At 47.9% G+C, this 22558-nt stretch overlaps 2 protein-coding genes across 5 annotated transcripts in view; one reads left to right on the top strand and one right to left on the bottom strand.

Moving 5' to 3' along the window:
• ARHGAP17 (Rho GTPase activating protein 17) overlaps positions 1-10438 on the top strand; it is a 103121-nt gene extending 92683 nt beyond the window's left edge. Inside the window, exon 20 of the mRNA XM_011954619.1 lies at positions 9562-10438. Coding sequence (XP_011810009.1) covers positions 9562-9692 — 131 coding nt within the window. The 3' untranslated portion in view covers positions 9693-10438. The remainder of the gene's footprint in view (positions 1-9561) is intronic.
• Positions 10439-17335: 6897 nt separating this feature from the next.
• SLC5A11 (solute carrier family 5 (sodium/inositol cotransporter), member 11) overlaps positions 17336-22558 on the bottom strand; it is a 74299-nt gene continuing 69076 nt past the window's right edge. For all 4 annotated transcript variants that reach the window (XM_011954615.1, XM_011954618.1, XM_011954617.1 and 1 more), the window contains 6 exons: positions 22128-22235; positions 21725-21875; positions 20750-20918; positions 19782-19997; positions 18364-18535; positions 17336-17638 (listed from right to left, as the gene is read on the bottom strand). In XM_011954615.1, coding sequence (XP_011810005.1) covers positions 17433-17638; positions 18364-18535; positions 19782-19997; positions 20750-20918; positions 21725-21875; positions 22128-22235 — 1022 coding nt within the window. In that variant the 3' untranslated portion in view covers positions 17336-17432. The remainder of the gene's footprint in view (positions 17639-18363; positions 18536-19781; positions 19998-20749; positions 20919-21724; positions 21876-22127; positions 22236-22558) is intronic.

Genomic DNA, 22558 nt, shown 5'->3' with positions numbered 1-22558 from the left:
TTTAAAAAAAAAAAAAAAAAAAAAAAGGAATATCTTTTGTCTTTTTGGTGAGCCTCTTACCAGCAGTCTGCTCTTCCCAGTGTGACTTACCTGTCACTGATGGACTCACCAACATCCAACCAAAGAGGACCCGGGCGCCGTCAGCACGGGAGGAGATTGTGTCCTTTGTGTCTTGAGCTTTAATTTTAAATTTTTGTATCTTAAGTGCAAGTTAACTGCATGGAGCTTCTTAATTTGATATTTTAAATTCTCAAGGCCAAAAAATTAAAAAAATCTTCCCCCAAATACCCTACACAGAATTCTTTTAAATTCCTTTGCATTCTAGCATGCTTCCTTCCATTTTGCTTTATTAAACCATACGAACTTTTTAAAAGGCACTGTGAGCTCATCTAAATCTGCCGCTGGGTCTACATGTGGACAGCATAAGGACCTCATTATGTGTACAGCTGCTTTAATCAGCTGACCTGAGCCTTACGCCTACTGTGGGGCCCTTAGCCGGAGTGCTCACAGCTTAGGTCTGAGTAAGACTTTCTGTAGGAACCAGAAGTGGAAAACCAGAGCGTAGCCTTCAAAACAGGGAGGAGGCCCAGGCGCGATTCCACAATTTCATGCTTGTGACACACCAAAATGTTATTCTCAGATATTTCCTTCTTTTTCAATGAAAGATTCCAAACCAGAATTATGCCTATTCTTTAATACCATTGTTACCTGGGGTATATTTATTCCAGAAGTTTACTTTATTGATTTGCTACAACACTGTAATGTACTGCTGTAATTATTAGATAAGTGAAATTTTACATTAAAAGTATGTTTCCCTAAGATATTAGCTATTTAAAAACCAATCTGTGCTATGAATTCTCCTAACTCAAGAAATTCCAGGTCACCACAGTTATCTTTATATTACAGAATTACCTGTAGTATCTTAAAATCCCCTGGCCTGCCATTGAAAGTGCACAGAAGGCCAACATTTAGAATTTTTGAATCTGCTAGTGTTGATCATACTGCTATTAACCATTCTTGGCTATAGCCATTAGGTTTTTCAAGGAGGAAAAAAATATAACTTCCTCGGACAGGATGGTCCTTCATTATGACATAATGTTTTCACTTAGAAAACTTTAGATGGACAAATTCCTGAAAACAGGTTATTCCTTTAGAATTGGATTAAGTTAGAGTTTTAAAGAGTTGGGTTAAGACTAATGGGATTAATATAAACTCTTGGGGGAGATTATTGTTGCCAAGCAGGTTTGGCAGCTGACTTCTCACAGCTCAGCACCAGCACTGGAGGATGCTGGGATTCTGGCGTCATTTTGGGTCTCCTGTTAATTGCGACTCTAGAGAGCAGTAAGAGTTTTAATTCCCATGGAAAAGAGTTTACATCTTGCTACTTTTGAAGTAATAGATTTTAGCAAAGAGTATTCTAATTTAAACGTTTTATTAAATAATTTAGATGTATGACCTGCCATATTCAGTAAGAACTGAGATTGGAATATTTAATGGTAAGGAAAAGGCACCTGATTGGCCAATGCATTTTTGCTACTTGATGATCATATTTGTGCACTCACGCCTGTTACTAACCGGCCACCCTAACCCTGCTTGCTTGCGTCCCTACTAATAGTGCATGCACTGAAGGCCTGGCTTTGTTGATGCTTGCTGCAATCATTCGGAATACTAAATGTGTGCCCAGATGTGGAACAGGTGGTCACAGGGCTGGCCTTGTTACTTTTAATTTCCATTCTTTTCCATATTAGGCAAACTTGAGGTATAGTAGAAAGAACACACATCATGGAGTCGGACCTGACTGAGTTAGAATTTCAGCTCTTGGTATAACATAGGCCAGGCACAACCTGGCTGTCTGTAAAGTGGTGACATCTGTCTAAATTGTTAGAAAGTCCAAGGTTATTCTGATAGCCAGTTACAGTTCTTAATATACAGTGGATCTAAATGAAGGCTAGCTATTTATCTTTTTATTTTTTTTGAGATGGAGTCTCGCTCTGTCGCCCAGGCTGGGGTGCAATGGCGCAATCTTGGCTCACTACAAGCTCTGCCTCCCAGGTTAAAGCGCTTCTCCTGCCTCAGCCTCCTGAGTACCTGGGATTATAGGCCCTGCCACCACATCTGGCTATTTTTTTATTTTTAGTAGAGATGGGGCTTCACCATGTTGGCCAGGCTGGTCTCAAACTCCTGACCTTAGGTGATCCGGCTACCTCAGCCTCCCAAAGTGCTGGGATAGTAGGTGTGAGCCACTGTGCCTGGCCTGCTATTTATCATTTTTATCTAGAAGAAAATAGTTTTAATCAGATTTCTATGTTAGATTCACATGTCAGGGTTTTAAAAACTCACACGCCCGCATCCGGCCTTCTAGGACCCAAACAGGAGACTGGGGGTGGGACCCAGGTATCCATATTTTGATTCTGATGCACCACTTGTTTTTTGGAATCTCAGTTCTTTCATCGGTTAAAAAGACAATGCTCTGCAGAAGGAGTTAACAAGTACATTTGTATAATTTAGTGAGCGTGAGACTGTGAGGCATTAGTCCAGTGTACCACAGATAGACCGAACCACTCACATAGTAGCCATAAGCCTAGACACTTCGCTGGCTAATTTCATAGTGTTTGCTTTTTAAACTCTCACCCTTCTTATGTCATGGAAGTAATGCCTTTTTAAAAATAAGCATGAGCCGGGATGTGGTGGCTCACGTCTGTAATCCCATCACTTTGGGAGGAGGTGGGTGGATCACTTGAGGTCAGGAGTTCAAGACCAGCCTGGCCAACATGGAGAAACCCTGTCTCTACTAAAAATACAAAAAGTGTGCTCGCTTCGGCAGCACATATACTAAAATTGGAACAATACAGAGAAGATTAGCATGGCCCCTGTGCAAGGATGACACGCAAATTCGTGAAGCGTTCCATATTTTTTTGAGCTCCCAAAAAAAAAATACAAAAAGTTAGCTGGGCGTTGTGGTGGGTGCCTGTAATCCCAGCTACTTGGGAGGCCAAGGCAGGAGAACTGCTTGAACCTGGGAGGTGGAGGTCGCAGTGAGCTGAGATCGCACCACTGCACTCCAGCTTGGGTAAGAGAGTGAGACTCCGTCTCAAAAATAAATAAATAAATAAATAAATAAGTGAAAAATAAATAAATAAATAAGCATGGATATTAAAACTCTTGAGAAATGGAAATAACAAGAAATCAACTGTAGCTACACAATTGAAAAAGTCTGCCGTTGATATTCTACTTCTTTTTATTATTAGTAGTAGTAGTATTTTTTTTTTTTTTTTTTTTTTTGAGACGGAGTCTCGCTCTGTCGCCCAGGCTGGAGTGCAGTGGCCGGATCTCGGCTCACTGCAAGCTCCGCCTCCCGGGTTCACGCCATTTTCCTGCCTCAGCCTCCCAAGTAGCTGGGACTACAGGCACCCGCCCGCCACCTCGCCCGGCTAGTTTTTTGTATTTTTTAGTAGAGACGGGGTTTCACCGTGTTAGCCAGGATGGTCTCGATCTCCTGACCTCGTGATCCGCCCGTCTTGGCCTCCCAAAGTGCTGGGATTACAGGCTTGAGCCACCGCGCCCCGCCCTATTACTATTTTTTTGATACAAAGTCTCCCTCTGTTCCCTGGGCTGGAGTGCAGTGGTGCAATCTCGTCTCACTGCAAGCTCCACCTCCCGGGTTCACGCCATTCTCCTGCCTCAGCCTCCCGAGTAGCTGGGACTACTGGCACCTGCCACCGCGCCCAGCTAATTTTTTGTATTTTTAGTAGAGACAGGGTTTCACTGTTAGCCAAGATGGTCTCCATCTCCTGACCTCATGATCTGCCCACCTCGGCCTCCCAAAGTGCTGGCATTACAGGTGTGAGCCACTGCACCTGCCCCTTTTTTTCTTTTAGGTTTTCTAAAAAGGAGGTACATGAGCATAATTATTTGACATAGACAGATTTGAATCCTTTTATTTTACTTTACATCATATGCTCGTTCTCATATGATAATGTAATTTTTAGAACCATGGTATTTTTGTTTGTTGTTTCAAGACAGAGTCTTGCTCTGTCGCCCAGGCTGGAGTGCAGTGGCTCGAACTCGGCTCACTGCAAGCTCCGCCTCCCGGGTACATGCCAGTCTCCTGTCTCAGCCTCCCGAGTAACTGGGACTACAGGCGCCCGCCACCACGCCCGGCTAATTTTTGTATTTTTAATAGAGACGGGGTTTCACCATGTTAGCCAGGATGGTCTCGATCTCTTGACCTTGTGATCCGCCCACCTGTGCCTTCCAAAGTGCTTGTATTACAGGCGTGAGCCACTGCGCCCGGCCTAGAACCATGTTTTTCAGTGACTACATAATGTTTCATCAACCAGATGTATTATTACTCTTAGTTGGATATTTAAGTGGCTTCTATTTCTACTTGCAGTTTATTTTTAATCAGTAGATAATTAGAATTGTGTCAAGATAACATCCAGTGAGACTTGAACAGAATCATTCCTGAATAGTTGACTCAAAGTCACTCGTAGCCCTGGAAAACTGGCGAGAAGTCATCAGCTCCTGATAAAATTACACAACCAAAGAGGATCAAAGCCAGATTGGTTGGACTGTCATTCTTCTGTTTACTTATTTTACGTATTTTTCGAGACAGTCTTGCTCTGTCACCTACTCTGGAGTGCAGCGGTGCAGTCTTGGCACACTGCAACCCCTGACTCTCTGGTTTAAGCAGTTCGCTTGCCTCAGCCTCCCAAATAGCTGGGATTATAGGTAGGTGTGGCAACACCTGGCTGATTTTTGTATTTTTAGTAGAGACGGGGTTTCGCCATATTGGCCAGGCTGGTCTCGACTCATGGCCTCAAGTGATCCACTCACTTCTGCCTCCCAAGGTGCTGGGATTACAGGCATGTGCCACCGCGCCTGGCTCCATCATTCTTAATCACCTAACATTTTCCCTCTTTCCCGAAAGAGTTGTGTATATCCTTGGGTGTGGATCCTAAAAGTAAAGACATTATCTGAGGAAATAATGGTTTGGGTCTTAAACACTCTGGTTGGAGCTAAGTTTATATGACAGGTATTATATTGTAAAAAGGAGAAAAAGGTTATTTTAGAAAGACACCTGTTAGAACCTGCTTTTTTTGTTTGTTTGTTTGTTTGTTTAGTCTTACCCTGTCGCTCAGACTAGAATGCAGTGATACGATCTCAGCTCACTGCAACCTCCACCTCCCAGGTTCAAGCGATTCTCCTCAGCCTCCTGAGTAGCTCAGCCTCCAAAGTCCTGGGATTACAGGCATGAGCCACCACACCCAGCCAGAACCTGCTTTTTAAAAGCACCCTAAACCTCTTTGGTTGTGAATTTATATATTCTCTGCCTTCCAAGGGCCGGTCTTTGAGGATATTGCTTGGAACTAAGTTCATACAGTAGATATTTTATTTAAAAACAAAAACAGAACAGAAAAGAGACCTCCAATAAAAGGTTTCTTTTTTTGTTTGGTTATTTGCTTTTTTTTATTTTGAAATATAATACTTGTTATATAAACTTAGCTCCAAGCAGTATGCTCAAAGACCAGCCCTTCTTGGAATGCAAATAATATATAAATTCATAGCCAGAGACGTTTAGAGGTATTAAAAGAAAACCAGGTTCTTACAGGTGTCTTTCTAAAATAACCTTTATCTCTTTTTTACAACAATCAACCAGAGTGTTTAAGACTCAAACCGTTAACTGGTGAAGGAAGGCATTCCCTGATACCCTAGATCTGAGAAGAGGGATGGGTGGTGGAGAGGGGGAGGGAGTTTATTCACCCTGTAATTGTGCCTGCACCACTTACTTTCAAGGGCATATTTGGATCTGTTACTTGTCAAAGTGGCTATCAGAATCACCTTGGACTTCTTGAAGGGTGGGTTCACAACCGAAAGCACATATTCAAAATTGTTGAAGTAATAAGTAAATCTTCTAGAACCATACCCTTAGTGATAACATTCCACTTCTAGCTGTTAAATATCCACTTCTGTTTCCTGGATAAGATACTCAGTTCAGGAAGGAACCCGGTTACATTTGTCAGAGCCCCAAATCTGTGATGAACAAGTTCTGCCTTTGGGCTGAGGCTCGTTACTGGAGGTCATCCCCTGTTTCTCTCTCTCTCTCTCTTTTTTTTTTTTTTTAAAGAGAGAGGGTCTTGCTCTGTTGCCCAGACTAGAGTGCAGCAGTGTGATTATAGCCCACTGCAGCCTTGACGTCCTGGGCTCAAGCGATCCTCCGAAGTAGCTGAAAGGTGGGACTAGAGACATGCGCCACCACACCCGGCTGATTTTTGTATTTTTCTCATAGAGACAGAGTCTCTTGTTGCCTGGACTGGTCTCAAACTTCTGGGCTCACACCATCATCCCACCATGCCCAGCCTATTTTGTTTTTTTAAGAACAATATCTTTTGTATGAACTTAGCTCCAAGCGTATGCTCAGAAACCAGCCCTTCTTGGGGTGCAGTTAATATACGAGTTCATAGCCAGAAAGATTTAGAGGTGTTTCAGGCAAACCAGGTTCTTACAGGTGTCTTTCTGAAATAACCATATTTTCCTTTTTACAACAGACTAGAGTGTTTAAGACTGAAACAATGATCTCAGATAATGTCTTTGAGGACGCTCACCCAAGGATTTACACACTCCTCTGGGGAGGAGGGAAAACGTAATGTGAAGAGCCAGAGTGCAGCTGATCTGGCTTTGATCCTCTTTGGTCCACCCTGGCTGTGTCATCTTGAGCAAGGAATAGAGCCTCTGAGTCTCCCTCTCTTATTTCTGCTGCCTTAGGATTAGTTAGCAGGGGTTCAGTGAGACGATGTAATAAAGTGTGGGTGTATAGTACACTCTCGGTTGTAAGTGCTCTATAGTAATGTCAGCTACCGAGGCTGGGCATGTTGGCTCATGCTGGTAATTCCAGCACTTTGGGAAGCCGAGGTGGGAGGATCGCTTGAGGCCAAGAGTTCAAGACCAGCCCAGTCAACATGGTGAAACCCTGTCTCTACCAAAAATACAAAAAATTAGCCAGGCATGGTGGCGTATGCTTGTAGTCCTAGCTACTCGGGAGGCTGAGGTGGGAGGATCACTTGAGCCTGGGAGGTGGAGGCTGCAGTGAGCTGAGATTGCACGACTGCACTCCAGCCTGGGCAACAGAGCAAGACCCCATGTCAACAAAAAAATTTTTTTTTTTTAATGTTAGCTACTGTGATGAAGTCTCTTTCTGCAAACCAGTTCTGTACAAGTTGCTGTAATTCTTTCTACTTTTTGTGTGTAAACAAAGTCATTGTTTCTTTCAGGGATGATTCATGTAGGAATAGAGAGGGACTGGGGAAACCAGATGGGGCAGGTGGGAGGCAGAGTAAGGGATTTCGTTTACGCCCCAAAACACATTTTTCCCCTTGAATAAATAATGTATGTGGATCATAAATAGAAAAATTTAGAAAGGCATAAATCTAAAAATTATATATATGTGATGTATAAGAAAAAGAGAGCAGCTGTGGAAAGGCTTCGTGGCTGATAGGCGTTAACTTGCATGTGAACACAGATACTAACAAGTAGAAATCTCATCCGTATGCACAGTGCCTTTGCATCATGCGTTCCCCGCCAGGTCATGTCTGTTCCATAGTTTCTGGTAAACTCTGGGCTGAGAAGAGACACAGGCTGGTAGCCCCTTCTGTTTTTAGGGGCCAAGATAATGGGGAAAGGATTGCATTTGCAGTGATTTTCTTATACCGGTATCGTCTTCAAGTCACAGCTACTTCTTTGCCTGAAGATGTAAGAACGGCGGATTGGAAAGATGGTTGCTCTAGATGACTCTTCATTCATCCATCCAACCATCCAAGTGTGCAGCTACAAAATTTATTGAACATCTGCTATTTGCCGTTTTAGGTACTGAGGATACACTGTGAACAAGACAGACACAGTCCCTGCCTTCGTTGACTTCTGTTCTGCTTAGGACAAATCCAAGACAGCCCCTATTCTGTGCATACAAACCACCTTTGCACCATAGGGTGGTGCAATTCTGCACAGTGTCATTGGTTCTATAGTTATCACAAGGCCTGAATTGTCTGAAATGACATTCAGCACCTGAACTCTTTGACACCTTGGCACCTCCATAAATCTAGAAATTTCTCTGAGTTGTGGTATGTAGGAAACCTTGAGGGACAACCGAGGAGTCACTGTGAGAAAAAGGATGTCCCAGGGAGTAAATAGATCTTACAGCTCAGAACTGTAGGGACAGGAAGGTGGAAGGGGTAGAGCTGGAACAAGTCTCGAAGCAGTGAGCTTCCCTGGAGTGCACCAGCGTTTTCAAGCTGTGCCAGCGCAGACAGGAGCAGGTCGAACAGAAATACGTTCAAAACTAGCTCCGGGCAAGGACAGGCAGGATGTCATTTTGCACCACAGCAAGTGGGGGAGAAGCAGCTCTCGAGCCTCAATGTGAGACGTCCCAGCAAACTACCTCCTCCTCCCACTCCCTCACTGCTGCCTGCCATGGCTACCTCTAACCCAGCAAAGCAAAACTACAAAACATCTCTCTTCTCTCTTACACCAGCCCTAAAATACCTAATGAGGCTCTCATAATTTGCCAGAACCCACATCTACTAGAGAAGCCAGCCCTTTTGTTTTAATTAAGATTCCCTTGGTTCGCCCACTTGACCATGGGCTTCATTGAGGCTGTGCCTGTCTTGTGCAGTGTTGCGTCCTCAGCAGGTAGAATGGTGCCTGGCACCTGGGAGGTGCTCAGTAAATATTTGTTCATGCATAAATGAATCTGAGACCCACTGGCCTCTGGGAAGAGCATAGGAGAGGGGGACAACAGCATGAGCACCATATGTTTGCCACCTTGCTGAAGGAATTTCAGCCAACATAGTAAGACATGAAAATGGCATTCGAGGTGTATTAGACAGAGAAGGGGAAGTTAATATTTGCAGGAGACTTAGTCTGCCTCAGTGATGTCAGTCAGCAGTGATTGTGATTCCCTGGGGGACACTTGGCAGCTTCTGGAGACAGTTTAAACTTCCCCAGCGATCTGTGATGCACAGGAGACATTTTTGGTTGTCACACTGGGGGAGGAGGCTGCGTGTCACTGGCATCTGTTGGGTGACACCTACAATGCACAGGACAACCACAACAAATAATTCAGGCCCAAATGTTGCTAGTGCTGAAGGTGAGGTCCTAGTGTTAGTAACAGGAGGAAAACCCAGCAGTCTCGAGGAGAGACCTCTTCCCAGGGCAGCCCAGGGGCCATCAGGAGGGTTCATCTCATGCATTAGAGGCCTTGGGAAGAATGAGGCTTCCTTTCTTCCATCAAAGCAAGCAAATCCTTTGAAAGCTGCATCTCCAAGGGCTGCCTCGGGCTCATAGCAAGCCACATCAGAGCCCAGAGGCGAGGCTGTGCCACTCAGCTGCCCTCTGGGGTCACAGAGGCATCACTTGGCTTCTAAGAGCTGATGAGGCCTCTCGCAAGGGACTCTGTGTGCATGGGCTGACCCTGAAATGTCCCAGCCTCTCTTCTCAAAGCACCCTCAGGTGACCTCTCGGGGGTTACCCCTCATTGATACCATGTCTCCTCATGTTTTTGTCCAGACTCCAATTCCAGGGTTTCAGAACCGCATCGCAGCATCTTTCCTGAAATGCACTCAGACTCAGCCAGCAAAGACGTGCCTGGCCGCATCCTGCTGGATATAGACAATGATACCGAGAGCACTGCCCTGTGAAGAAAGCCCCTCCCAGCCCTCCACCCCTTCCACCCTGGCAAGTGGAGTGGGGGCAGGCGAACCTCTTCCTTTGCAGACAGAACAGTGAAAAGCTTTCCGTGGAGGACAAAGGAGGGCCTCACTGTGCGGGACCTGGCCTTCTGCACGGCCCTAGGAGAACCTGGAGGCCGCCACTGAAGCTGAATGACCTGTGTCTTGAAGAAGTTGGCTTTCTTCACATGGGAAGGAAATAATGCCAAAAAAATCCAAAACAAAGAAATACCTGGAGTGGAGAGAGTATTCCTGCTGAAACGTGCATAGGAAGCTTTTGCCCCTGCTGTTAACGCGGGCAGCACCTACAGCAACTTGGAATGAGTAAGAAGCAGTGCGTTAACTATCTATTTAATAAAATGCGCTCTTTATGCAAGTGGCCTACGCTCTGCTACCTGGACTTTCATTCTTATGTATTAGGAGGGAGGCTACTGTCCTTCAGACTTGCTGCAGAGTCATTTTGTGTCATGTATCGTCTGTGTCTCCCCAGTCCCCTCTGAACCATGCCCTTGGATGGTGACTGCTGGCTCTGTCACCTCGTCAAACTGGATGTGACCCGTGCCGCCTCGTTGGATTGCCGGAATGTAGACAGAAATGTACTGTTCTTTTTTTTTTTTTTTAAACAATGTAATTGCTACTTGATAAGGACCGAACATCATTCTAGTTTCATGTTTAATTTGAATTAAATATATTCTGTGGTTTATATGAAAACGTCATGACTCTTGGAGACAAATTGTGGCATGTGTGTGTGTGTGCTTGAGTTTGCATGTGTTGCCACTCCAGATAGAATTGTGGCTGGGACGTGTTGAGGGAGAGGGTCTAATTGTAGCTGTAGGAATTTGAAGAAACAGAGAGCAAGGTCACAGCAGTGAAAAAGGCCACCACGTGCCCCAGAGACCTCCTAGACTGGCCATCCCTCAGTGCAGGTTCTGGTCAAGGCTGCACCCTTGGTCCTCCCAGTGCTGGCATCCCTTTCTTTCCATGTAAAGATACTCAGACTCCCGGGGCAGCTCACAGGAGCTCAGCCGCACTGGGTTGGTGCATTCGTCAGCAGCTGTAAATTGCCATGGAGAGCCCCCTTTTCAATGGCTGGTGCTTTCATGCCCTATCCAACGTGTGAAAATTATCCCGTCTCTGCCAGGATTGAAATACTAGGGAAGAGCTGATGGAGAATCGGAGCAAAGTGAGGCTGAGGCTCTGGACAGCTGGTCTCATGATGGCGCCTTCCTTTCCTGTGACCCAGATAAGACCGTTTTCTCTCGGGAACAGAGCAGGACACGCTGCCAGAGTTGGCTGCCCTGAGCCTTCTATTGATCAAGTTTGCTAGGTGTGTCAGTGTCTAAGTCCCTGCTTCGAAGACACTGGACCTCTTTCCACTACGAACTGACTTAAGCCTGGTTTAAAAAGGGCAATCACATTTCCCTTGTTGTTTTTTTGAAACAGATCTCACTCCGTGGCCCAGGCTGGAGTGCAGTGGCACAGTCATAACTCACCGCAGCCTCCAAACTCCTGGGCTCAAACCATCCTCCCAACTCAGCTTCCCGAGTAGCCGAGAGTACAGGTGCATGGCAATACACCCAACTAATTTTTAAATAATTTTTTTCTAGAGACAGGGATCTTGCTGTGTTGCTCAGGCTGGTCTTCAGTTCTGGCCTCAAGCAGTCCTCCCACTTCAGCCTCCGAAAGTGCTGGGATTACAGGTGTGGGCCACCATGCGCAGCCCACATTTTCATCTTTACTCAGTTTCCTATGCCCTCAAAGTACTCCCTACATTAATTACCTTGAAAATATGCTCCTATAAGCCCATTTGCCCCCATATCTTGAATGTTCATCGGCTTAGGGCTCACTCTTCCCCTGTGCCACCCGTGTGTTGTTAATTTTCTGTACCCTCCATTAGCCACAGAACAAACCCTGCAGAGAAAGTGAAGCCTCTGTGTAGGCCGATGCTCCATGTTGAGCACCTTCTCCAGGAGCCTGGCTGTCCACGGTCAGGTGTCTCCATGGAGCCTCGGAGATGCTCCCATCATGATGCCTGAACTTGTCCTCTAGAGGAAGCAGGGACGTAGGCGCTTGTCAAGGAGATGCTGTTGGCACCTGGGGACGAGGAACATCCATGCTGACATCCTGCCCAGAATGTAGCGTGTGTTCGTCATTGCTGATTCTGAAATACAGCAAACCCTACCTCATTATTTTAAGAGCCTCATTCAGTTTTTACTCTCCTGTTGTTTGCAGCAATCTTCCTACCCTGACAGCTGCAAACTTCAAAACAATGAAAATCATTTGACTCTGTGTATGTGTCAAAGGTAAAGACCACCCTTTGGGAGGCTGAGGTGGGAGGATCACTTGATGTCAGGAGTTCGAGACCAGCCTGGTCAACATGGTGAAACCCCATCTCTACTGATACAAAAAACTAACTTGGCACTGTGGCAGACGCCAGTAATTCCAGCTACTTAGGAGGCTGAGACAGGAGAATCATTTGAACCTGGGAGACAGAGGCTACAGTGAGCTGAGATCACGCCAGTGCACTCCAGCCTGGGCAACAAAGTGAGACTCTGTCTCAAAAAAAAAAAAAAAAAAAGAATCAAACAGAACTGTGTAGTGTGAGGTACATGACTCAGCATCCCTCCGGCAGGGCCAGGAGAGGCACCTGGATCCTCTTTCTTTGCCATTCCTGTGACCTGGGATTCCTTCTGCTGGGGGCATTGTGCTACGTTGGCACTGCACACGGCACACTGTTTCCAGCCTGCCCACTGTCAGAGAGGTAGAGAATCTGAACCCATAGTGGCCATTTCTGGCCGTCCAGAAGGGCGCTGGCCATCTGCCCTTCGGATTGTTTCCTTCCCTTCTCTACACAGTAGTTTCTTAGAGGAAGAGGCCCTTGCGCTCAGACTTCCTGTCCCTGCTAACCCACCTGCACCATCTCTTCTTAAAAAAAAATTCAGATGCCGTTGGAGTGACCCCATCCTGGACCGTCGTGATGGCCCTGGTTCTCTGGGAGCTCCGTGGATTGACTCCCGTTCCTCTGTTGGGGCTGCAGTTCTCAGTGCTCTCCCAAGCCCAGTGAGTCCCACAAGTGCTCCTATTTGAAGGTCTTAAGACAAACCCTCCTGGTTTCTCCCTGAGGTCTCCTCTCACCATTTCCCCACCATATTCCAACGCCTCTGGCCTCTGGGACCCACAGTCTCAGGGTTTTGCATCAGACTGGGCAGCAAGCACCTCACTCATAGGGATGCTTCTCAGCTAAAGGCTTGCACTTCTCTCATATCTCATCGGTGGAGCGAGAGATGTGCTGGTGTGGCGAAGCCACAGTGTCTGGTGCTGCCAAAGGCAAGAAGTGACCAAGACTACTTGAGCTCCCAGCTAAGGGAGTGGGGCAGCAAGTCAAGGACTCCCTTAGTTTCCCTACTGCCCACAGCAGGCTGCACACGTGGCCATCCCCACCCTGTCTCACATGGGTTCGCACAGGCGTGGGCCCCGAGTCTCTTCCCCAGCAGGCAGGACCCCTGTCTCCCCACACGGAGCTGTGGGTGCCCTCCTGCCAGTACTGTGGATTCTGTGCAGTAGAGAAAACCTGCCTGCAGAGGGGGAAGTCAGCAGATACGCGGAGAGGCAGAGACAAAAGATTAGAGGAAGAGAGTGCAGGGCTTGGTTTTTAAAACCCTCCCAGCTCCCAGTTCGTGTCCCTGAAGCCGTTTCTGCATTTCTTGCCTTTGTATGCTCACAGTAAAGTGCTTGATTGTTTTTGGTACAAGCATTCCTCTTTGGGTTTGTTTCTCTTACTGGCAACCAAATGACTTCTACTTGATACCCTCCAAAGGAGGTACATGGCTATGTAGAGCCCACACAGCTGTGCAGGCAACTGTCCTCCTCCCACACCCTCTCCAGCCAACCCCTCCTTTACATCCATACATGCGTTCACACACCATGCCCCTCGTGTCAGTTATCCAGTGCAGCATGACAGATGGCCACATACTTAGCAGCTTACAACAACACATTCATTTTCTCATAGCCCCTGTGGGTCAGGACTCCAGGCACAGCTTCTCTGGGTCCTCTGTCTACGGTTTTCATCTGCTGCAGTCAAGGCAGCAGCCAGGGCTGGGGTCTTATCTTGAGGCTGGACTGGAGAAGGATCCACTTCCCAGGAAGTAGGGATCATTGAGGGTCACCTTAGGGTCTGTGCCATTCCTGTGACCTGGGATTCCTTCTGCTGGGGGCGTTTTACTACGTTGGCACTGCACATGGCACACTGTTTCCAGCCTGCCCACCATCAGAGAGGTAGAGAATCTGTTTCACACGTGAAACATCATCACAAATGACATGTGGGGAGGGGGATATTTGATACAAGGAAGAACCTCCCCCAATCTAACAACAAACATCAGGGTTCTATTTTCACTCTTTCTACTTGTATTTGAATTTGGGGTTTTTTATTGTCATTCTCTTTGTTTAAGATGGAATCTTGATCTGTTGCCCAGGATGGAGTGCAGTAGCATGATCACGGCTCACTGCTACCCCCGCCTCCCAGGTTCAAGCCATTCTCCTGCCTCAGCCTCCCAAGTAGCTGGGACTACAGGCAACCACCACCATGCCCGGCTAATTTTTGTATTTTTAGTGGAGATGAGGTTTTGATATGTTGGCCAGGCTGGTCTTGAACTCCTGACCTCAGGTGATCCACTCACCTTGGCCTCTTGAAGTGTTGGGATTACAGATGTGAGCCATTGCACCTGGCCTGAATTCAGTTTCTATGCGCATCTGTAAATTTTATTTGCACTGCACTGGTTTTTTAAATTGATAAAAGTTACGGTATATGACATGTTTTTGTATATGTATACATTGCAGAATGGTTAAATCAAGCTAATTAACATATCCATCATCTCCATTATTTATTTTTTGTGGTGAGAACGTTTAAAATCTCTCAGCTGGCTGGGCACAGTGGCTCACGCCTTAATCCCAGCACTTTGAGACATTGAGGTGGGTAGATTGCTTGAAGCCAGGAGTTTGAGACCAGCTAGGGCAAGATAGACCCCATCTACAAAAAAAAAAAAAAAAATAGCCAGGTATGGTGGCCAAATGCCCGTAGTTCCAGCTACTCAAGAGGCTGAGGCAGGAGTTGAAGGCTCCAGTGAGCCATGATCATGCCAATGCACTCCAGCCTGGGTGAAAAAGTGCAAGAGCCTGTCTGTAAACAAAAAAAAAAGATAAAAGGCCATATTTGGGGCCTCACACCTGTAATCCCAGCACTTTGGGAGGCCAAGGCAGGTGGATCACATTAGCCCAGGAGCTGGAGACCAGCCTGGGCAATATGGCAAAATGCCCTCTCCACAAAATACAACAACAACAAAATTGCCAGGCGTGGTGGTGTGTACCTGTAGTCCCAGCAACCCAGGAGACTGAGGTGGGAGGATCACCTGAGCCTAGGAGTTCGAGGCTGCCTTGAGCCATGGTCACACCCTGCATTCCATCCTGGGCAACAGAGGGAGACCCTTTACAAAAACAAAAACGAACAAACAAAAAAGGAATGCAAAGGATTGCAGACTTCATCCTGAGGGTGGGAAGGTCACTGAAGGATTCTAAGCAGGGGATTGGCTTGATCCGAGTTGCCTACCCTGCCAGTGGCTGGAGAATGGGGAAGACTGGATGTGCAAAGGCCAGTCAGGAGACCAGGCAGAGATGGAGGTGGCCCGAGCTATCACAGTGACAGCTCCATGTGTTCCTGCTGAAACATACTGTTGACCCCAGCCAGAGGCAACAGAGGTCTCGGTGTGAGGGGCAGGCTTGGACGGGGAGCTCAGGACTGTAGTGGAAGTCCCCCATGCCGCCCACTCCCCTCCTTTGGGCCTTGGAGGCAGAAGCTCAGCCTCCTCGGTGAAGACTGCTACTTGAGCCCACTTGCTCCAGAACCATCCCAAGCTCCTGCCTAGAGCCATGTTAACAGCCAGTTCCCCACCCATACCCCTTCCCAGGAGGGCTGGGGGTGCCCTTTGTCCAGCCCACTGCTGCTGTTTGGATTTGTGTAGAGACCTGGGCCTTCTGAGCAGAGTGGGGGCTGGGCCAATACATTTGCCTGTGCACCAGGCCAGTCCCAGCTGTTGGCATCAAGTAGGAACCGGAAAGACATCGCTGGAGGATTAAGTGGGTGAGCAGCTCCTCAGCCCCGGGGAGTCCTGTTTGTTTTCCTCTGGCCTGGAAATTGGGGTCCCCCGAGACTCCTCTGCTTTCCAACTCTGTCAGGCCAGGAAGAGGCTCTAGTCCACCCCACCACCCAACCTTCTCCCAGGCCTGGATGGTTCATGGCCCTGGGCTACTCCAGAGATGGTCTCAGGGCCCACTCGGTTGGCCCTGCCTGCTGTTAGCTGTGCACGTGGCAAATGCAGCCCTAATGGGTCATTCCATCAGACTCCATCAGGCCCAAAGCGGGAAAGCTGAGGAGGCTGGCTCTACCCAGAACAGGAGGCCACTGCCTTGCAGGTCAAAGCCTTACTGGCCTTTGGTGGGGAAGTTCATTGAGATGCCCATCCACCTGGCTGCTGCTTTTTAGGGAAGCATCATCCTGGGGAATTAAGCAAAGAAACAGTCTAAGGCTGGGTGCGTGGCTCATGCCTGTAATCCCAGCACTTTGCGAGGCCAAGGCAAGAGGATTGCTTGAGCCCAGGAGTTTGAGACCAGCTCAGGCAACATAGGAGAGACCCGCCCCCTATGTCTCTGCAAATAAATTTTAAAAATTAGCCAGGCATGGTGGTGCATGTCTGTTGTCCCAGCTACTCAGGAGGCTGAGGTAGGAGGATCACATGAGCCCAGGAAGTCAAGACTGCAGTGAGCTGTCAGGGCGCCACTACACTCCAGCCTGGGTGACAGAGCGAGACCCTGTCTCAAAAACAAAACAGTCTAAGCCAGAACTTGAGAAGTGCACACAATTCCCTGATTTTCTTATAGCACAAGATTTCAAGAGTACCAATTCGGATCTATTTCCAAGAAATATCTAGGAGGAAGTATCACAGTGAGAAAACTCTTGGGGCCCTTCACCCAAAGCCAGCCATAGTGGAAGGCAAGAGATAGAGTGCAGGTCCCATTCTTCGCACTGTGAAGATGAGCTGGGCAAGTTCGAATGCTAAAAGGTCCTGTGAGTCCCTTTGCTTCTTTATCCCTTTGAATTTGGGTATTGATGTTACACAATGGATAAGAAGAATGAATAACTGTCTTTTGCGAAAGGAAGCTTTTACATGTCTCTCCTCTTTCCATCTTCTAACCTTCATTATTTTCAAGAAGAAAAGAGGCTGGGCGTGGTGGCTCATGCCTATAATCCTAGTACTTTGGGAGGCTGAGGTGGGGGGATCACTTGAGGCCAAGAGTTCAGGACCAGCCTGGGCAACATAGACCACATCTCTTTAAAAGAAAAAATTAGGTAGGCATGGTGATGTGTACCTGCAGTCCTAGAAACTTGGGAGGCTGAGGAGGGAGGATCACTTGAGCCGAGGAGTTTGAGGTTGCAGTGAACTATGACCATGCCACTGCACTCCAGCCTGGGTGACAGAGTGAGACACTGTCTCAAAAAAAAAAAAAAGAAAAGAAAAGAACTAAGTGTCATGTTGAAAATGGTCTATAAACACTTAGAAGCCTTGTGGTAAACAAACAAAAGCTTTATTATTTTTTCTTTCATTAAAAAAATGGAGCATTGAAGAGAAATAGCCTTTGAACCCCCGGGTTCACCCCACACTAAGCAAAGTAGCCCCAGATAAAGATGGCGCAGCTCACGCAGAAAATAAGGTTGACGTCCAGGAGGGTCTTCACCAAGGGGTTTTCTTCCAGGGAAACTATGACAGGTTCTGCTCTGGCCGGGAGCTCTTCCTTGCCCTTGTCCTGTACTCCGCAGAGCCACAGGATGGCCTTCACCACTTTGGACTGCTTCGGGGTCATGTCACCTAGAAAGAACCCAGCAAAGGAAGACCATAGAGGTGGTCTGTGTCTCCCAGAGAGGCAAGACGGGGACACTCACCAGGTGTGTTCAAGTGCTGGGATTATAGGCATGAACCACCATTCCCGAATGAAATCTCCCAATTTTTTTTTTTTTTTTTTTTTTTTTTGAGACAGAGTCTCACTCTGGCTGATTTTTGTGTATTTCTAGTAGAGATGGGGTTTCACCATGTTGGCCGGGCTGGTCTCAAACTCCTGACTTCAAGCGATCCACCCGCCTTGGCCTCCCGAAGTGCTGGGATTACAGGCTTGAACCACAGCACCCAGCCGAAATCTCTCGATTTTTAAACGTTAACTCACATTTTATTGAAACTGTAGGTGGGCCAAGCCAAAATATGTCTGCAAGCCGCCAGTTTAGAAGCACTGAGAGAAGGCACGTTGTGTTCCTGCCTGCCCATGTGTGGAGCATGAGGATGAAATGAACCGTGTCTTCATAGGCACTCAACAAGTGTTTGTTTACTCTTAGTGCCTGTAGGAAGCTTCTGTTGAAAGTTACTAAAAACTCCTTTCCCACGGCCAGAGCGTGGGGACGGATCAGACACTGGAGCCAGAGGATGCTAAAACTCAAGTCTGCCCACTTTCCTGGCTTGTAATTTGATAGGAAAAAACAAACAAAAAAAATCCCCTTAACACGTAATGCTTCTTGCTGTAACTGAGGAGAGAGGCTACTCACAGCTGTGGGTTTTAGACATGTTTTCTTGGACCATCTCGAACTGGACTCTGCTGCTGCTGCTGGCCTCTGGCATCCCGTTCTGAGAGAGGGCAAGAGACAAGGGAGCTGCTGGTGGCGCTTGTTCCTTCTGGACCACAGGGTCATGACGAGTAAACCAGGTCAGGTGGCTGACCTAAGGAGCAGGAATGAATGATGAGATTTGTGGTGGAGGTGGGGCCGGGGTTTTCCATCCTTTTCTCACACTCCCCACCCAACCCCACACTCAGCCTTTGTGTCTGAATCTGCTCCCAGCCCCACCCTCCCACCCCATCCTCCAACAAGCGTCCCGTCCCTGCGCTCTTCAGCATCAGCGCACAATTCCCCCGCTCATTCCCACATCTTTCTCCGATAAACCCCATCCTCATGTTGCTGGGATGTAGTTATCCCTCATTCTAATCCTCAGAGCTTAACCCTCACCCTAGAGTACTGCAGGACCCCAGAATTGGTCTTTTCAGCTCATCCATTTCTCTGGCCACAGGGATTGGATTCCGCAGAGCCACAGGATGGCCGTCACCACTTTGGACTGCTTCTGGGTTCACGGATGAGCATGTGTCCTGAGCTGACTCCATCAATGGGAATCTAGAACTTCTCTAGAAATTCTGAGACAGAAATACTTATGCTTATTTTTACCTTTTTTCTTTTTAAGACAGGCTCTTATTCTGTCACCCAGGTGGGAGTGCAGTGGCATGGACATAGCTCACTGCAGGACTTAAACTCCTGGGCTGAAGCAGTCCTCCCACCTCAGCCTCCCTAGTAGCTGGGATTACAGGCATGAGCCATCACGCCCTGCTAATTTTTTCTTTTCTTTTCTTTTCTTTTTCTCTTTTTTTTTTTGTGAGACAGGGTCTTGCTCTGTTGCCCAGGCTGGAGTACAGTGGCATGGTCATAGTTCACTGCATCGTCAGACTCCTGGGCTCTGGCAGTCCTCCCACCTCAGCCTCTCTAGTAACTGAGATTACAGGCATGAGTCATCACACCCTGCTAATTTTTTCATTTTTTTAAGAGATGGGCTCTCACTATGTAGCCCAGGCTGGTCTCGAACTCCTGGCCTCAAGTGATCCTCCCACCTCAGCTTCCTGAAGTGCTGGGATTACAGGAATGAGCCGCCACACCCCAGCCTTATGTTTACTTAATGGCAGTAAAAGAGGATATCTCTCTAGAAGGTACTGGGCTCCATATGGGACGTAAGAATCAAAGCAGAAGTGCAGATGGATTCTGTTGACCTTTTCAAAGTCCTGAATAATCCTGCCCCTGAACCCCAATCCTGGACTTTTCAGCTTTTTGGACAGTCAGTCTCCTTCGCTTAAGTCAGTGTGGGTCAGTTTTCTGTCACTTCCAACAAAAAGTCTCAATGGATCTAGCCATCAGCCCAAACGTACCATCTCCTTGGAGGGCGGCTCTGTGAACCAGCTTACGGTGGAGACAGTGATGAGGGTGACCGTGGACAGGATCATGGAGAAGTAGAGGTAGTGGATGCTCCTCACCAGGACTGGGCGCCCATCTGGCTGGTCGCACCGAGGCTCCACGTAAATAAAGTCCAGGACCAGCCTAACCAAGCCCAGGAGCAGGCCCGAGATCAGGCCCCAGAAGGCACCCTGCAACGTCAGAGCAAGATCGTCTTAGAGACGCCAAGGGCTCTGGCCTCCAGGAACCTCAAGAAGCCATCTCCAGGGCTTGTCTTTCTTGTGGTGGTCACTGCATGCATGGGTCAGCAATTTGGAAAGGTTCTGCAATACTTAACCATTTATCTTTTTAATAATGAATCGACTACTAATAGATTACTAACACCCTCTTAATTTAGCTTCCCTGTTCAATAACAAAAAATGAATCAAGATACTTTTGATGAGAACCTCTCACTGCTTTTTTTTTTTTTTTTTTTTGAGAGACAGAGTCTCACTCTTTCGCCCGGGCTGGAGTGCAGTGGTGCAGTCTCAGCTCACTGCAACCTCTGCCTCCCAAGTTCCAGTGATTCTCCTGTCTCAGCATCTGAGTAGCTGGGATTACAGGCACCCACCACCACACCGGGCTCATTTTTGTATTTTGTGTAGAGGTGGGGTTTCGCCATGTTGGCCAGGCTGGTCTCGAACTCCCAACCTCAAGTGATCCACCCACCTCAGCCTCCCAAAGTACTGGGATTACGGGTGTGAGCCATCGCAGCAGCCCTCTCATTGCTTTTTTGCAAAGGTCAGATAAACACCCTCTCTGTATCTTCCACCATGAAACTCACCCTCCCTCTCAACACCCAAGTCCAGCCTGTATCTCCCTTCAGTACCCTCCCCTCCCATCCTATCCCAGTTCTCAAGGGGCAGCACTTGGTTCTGGCCTAGTGGGAGCAGTCCAGAGCTACCTTTTCATTGGTCCTCTTCCAGAAACATCCCATGATGAAGACCACCGCCACGGGCGGCTGCAGGTAGGAGCTGATGGACTGGATGTAGATGAAGAGCTGACCACCCTGGCTGGCCTGTATCACAGGGATCCATAGGATGGAGACCAGGACCAGCAGCAGGACAAACACCCTGGTGCCAGCAGTGAGAGGCACAAATTAGCATCATCTTCCCTGAACATTTACTCCTCTTTCTCTCTCTTTTTTTTTTTTAATAGGGTCTTGTTCTGTTGCCAAGGCTGGGGTGCAGTGGTGAGAGCATAGCTCACTGCAGCCTCCAGCTCCTGGGCTCAAGTGATCCTCCTGCCTCAGCCTCCCAAGTAACTGGGATTACAGACACATGCCAACACTCCCAGCTTATTTTATTTTATTATTTTGAGACAGAGTCTCACTCTGTCTCAACCAGAGAGTATCATAACCCAGGGTGACAACCCAGGCTAGAGTGCAGTGTGCCATCTTGGCTCACTGCAACCTCCGCCTCCTGGGTTCAAACGATTCTCCTGCCTCAGCCTCCTGAGTAGCTGGGATTACAGGCACACGCCACCACAGCTAATTTGTGTATTTTTAGTAGAGATGGGGTTTCACCATGTTGGCCAGCCTGGTCTTGAACACCTGACCTCAAGTGATCCACTGGCCTGGCCTCCCAAAGTGCTGTGATTATAGGTGTGAGCCACCTTGCCCGCTGGGTTATAATTATTTGCTTATTCTCTTCCTTCTCTAGCTCCATGAAGGCAAGAACTGAGCCCTTTCATGGCTATGTGCCCTGTGCCTGGTACAGAGTAGGTGCTCGTTGAGCATCTCCTCAATGAACCAATGTCTTGCACATGGAGTCCTAACGCTCTTCAGCCTGGATAAGTTGCCAGCTGGACCTAGACTTTGCCTGTGGGTGGGCTCAGCTCTCTCTTCCCCCTGCCCCAGCCCCACCCAGTAGGGACTTACCTGCCTACAATCATGAGCTCCTTCTCAGATGCCCGAGGCCGGAGGTGATTCCAGAGGTCCATGGTGAAGATGGTGCTGGCACTGTTAAAGATGGAGGTGAGGGAGGACATGAGAGCCGCCACCATCACAGCCATCATCAGCCCACGGAGCCCTGGGGGCGGAAGGGAGGTCATGGGCCTCGGCCCTTTTCTGCCAAAGCAGCCGATCCCAGTGGGTTCAACTGGAGGAGGCAGAACCTCAGGGAGGACGGCGGGGCAGAGCTTCCTGCAGGACTTAGCCTTTCATGGGGAGCCTAGAGCCTGTTCCTCCCTCCAGCCCTCCCTTCTTGGCCCTGCCTTGGATCAGAGCCCATCCAGTGATCTCCTTTCTGGGTGCTCCAGGGGACTTGATTCAGGGACTTTACCTGTGGGCAGGAGTTCCAGCACGAGTTTGGGATACGCGATGTCAGAACAGCCTGAGGGGTTGCTGCAGATCTCCCGGCAGATCTCTGGATCTGCACAAGCCACTTGATCTACGGAGGAAACACAGGCCCAGAGGTGAGCAGTCAGGCCCGCAGAGCCCCAGGCCCAGGCAACATGGGGCCGGACACAGGCTTATCATATGGAAGTTTATAGCTCAATGAGATAAAAGAGAGTCTAGACTTTATAAGCTGTGACCTTGTTACTTAACGCTTTCTGAGATGAGTTGCCCTGTTTGTAAAACTAGGATAATAACATGACTTTATAGGAAGTGCTGGAAAAGCTTCAGCTATTGTTATCATAACCCAGTTGAAGCTGGGACACCTAGTGGCTAGTGGCCAGTCTTAACAATAATGTCTTTTTTTTTTTTTTTTTT

Source organism: Colobus angolensis, unplaced genomic scaffold (genome assembly GCF_000951035.1).
Source record: "Colobus angolensis palliatus isolate OR3802 unplaced genomic scaffold, Cang.pa_1.0 Scaffold387, whole genome shotgun sequence".
In the NCBI taxonomy this organism is placed as follows: domain Eukaryota; kingdom Metazoa; phylum Chordata; class Mammalia; order Primates; family Cercopithecidae; genus Colobus; species Colobus angolensis.
This window is presented reverse-complemented; position numbering and strand designations above follow the sequence as displayed.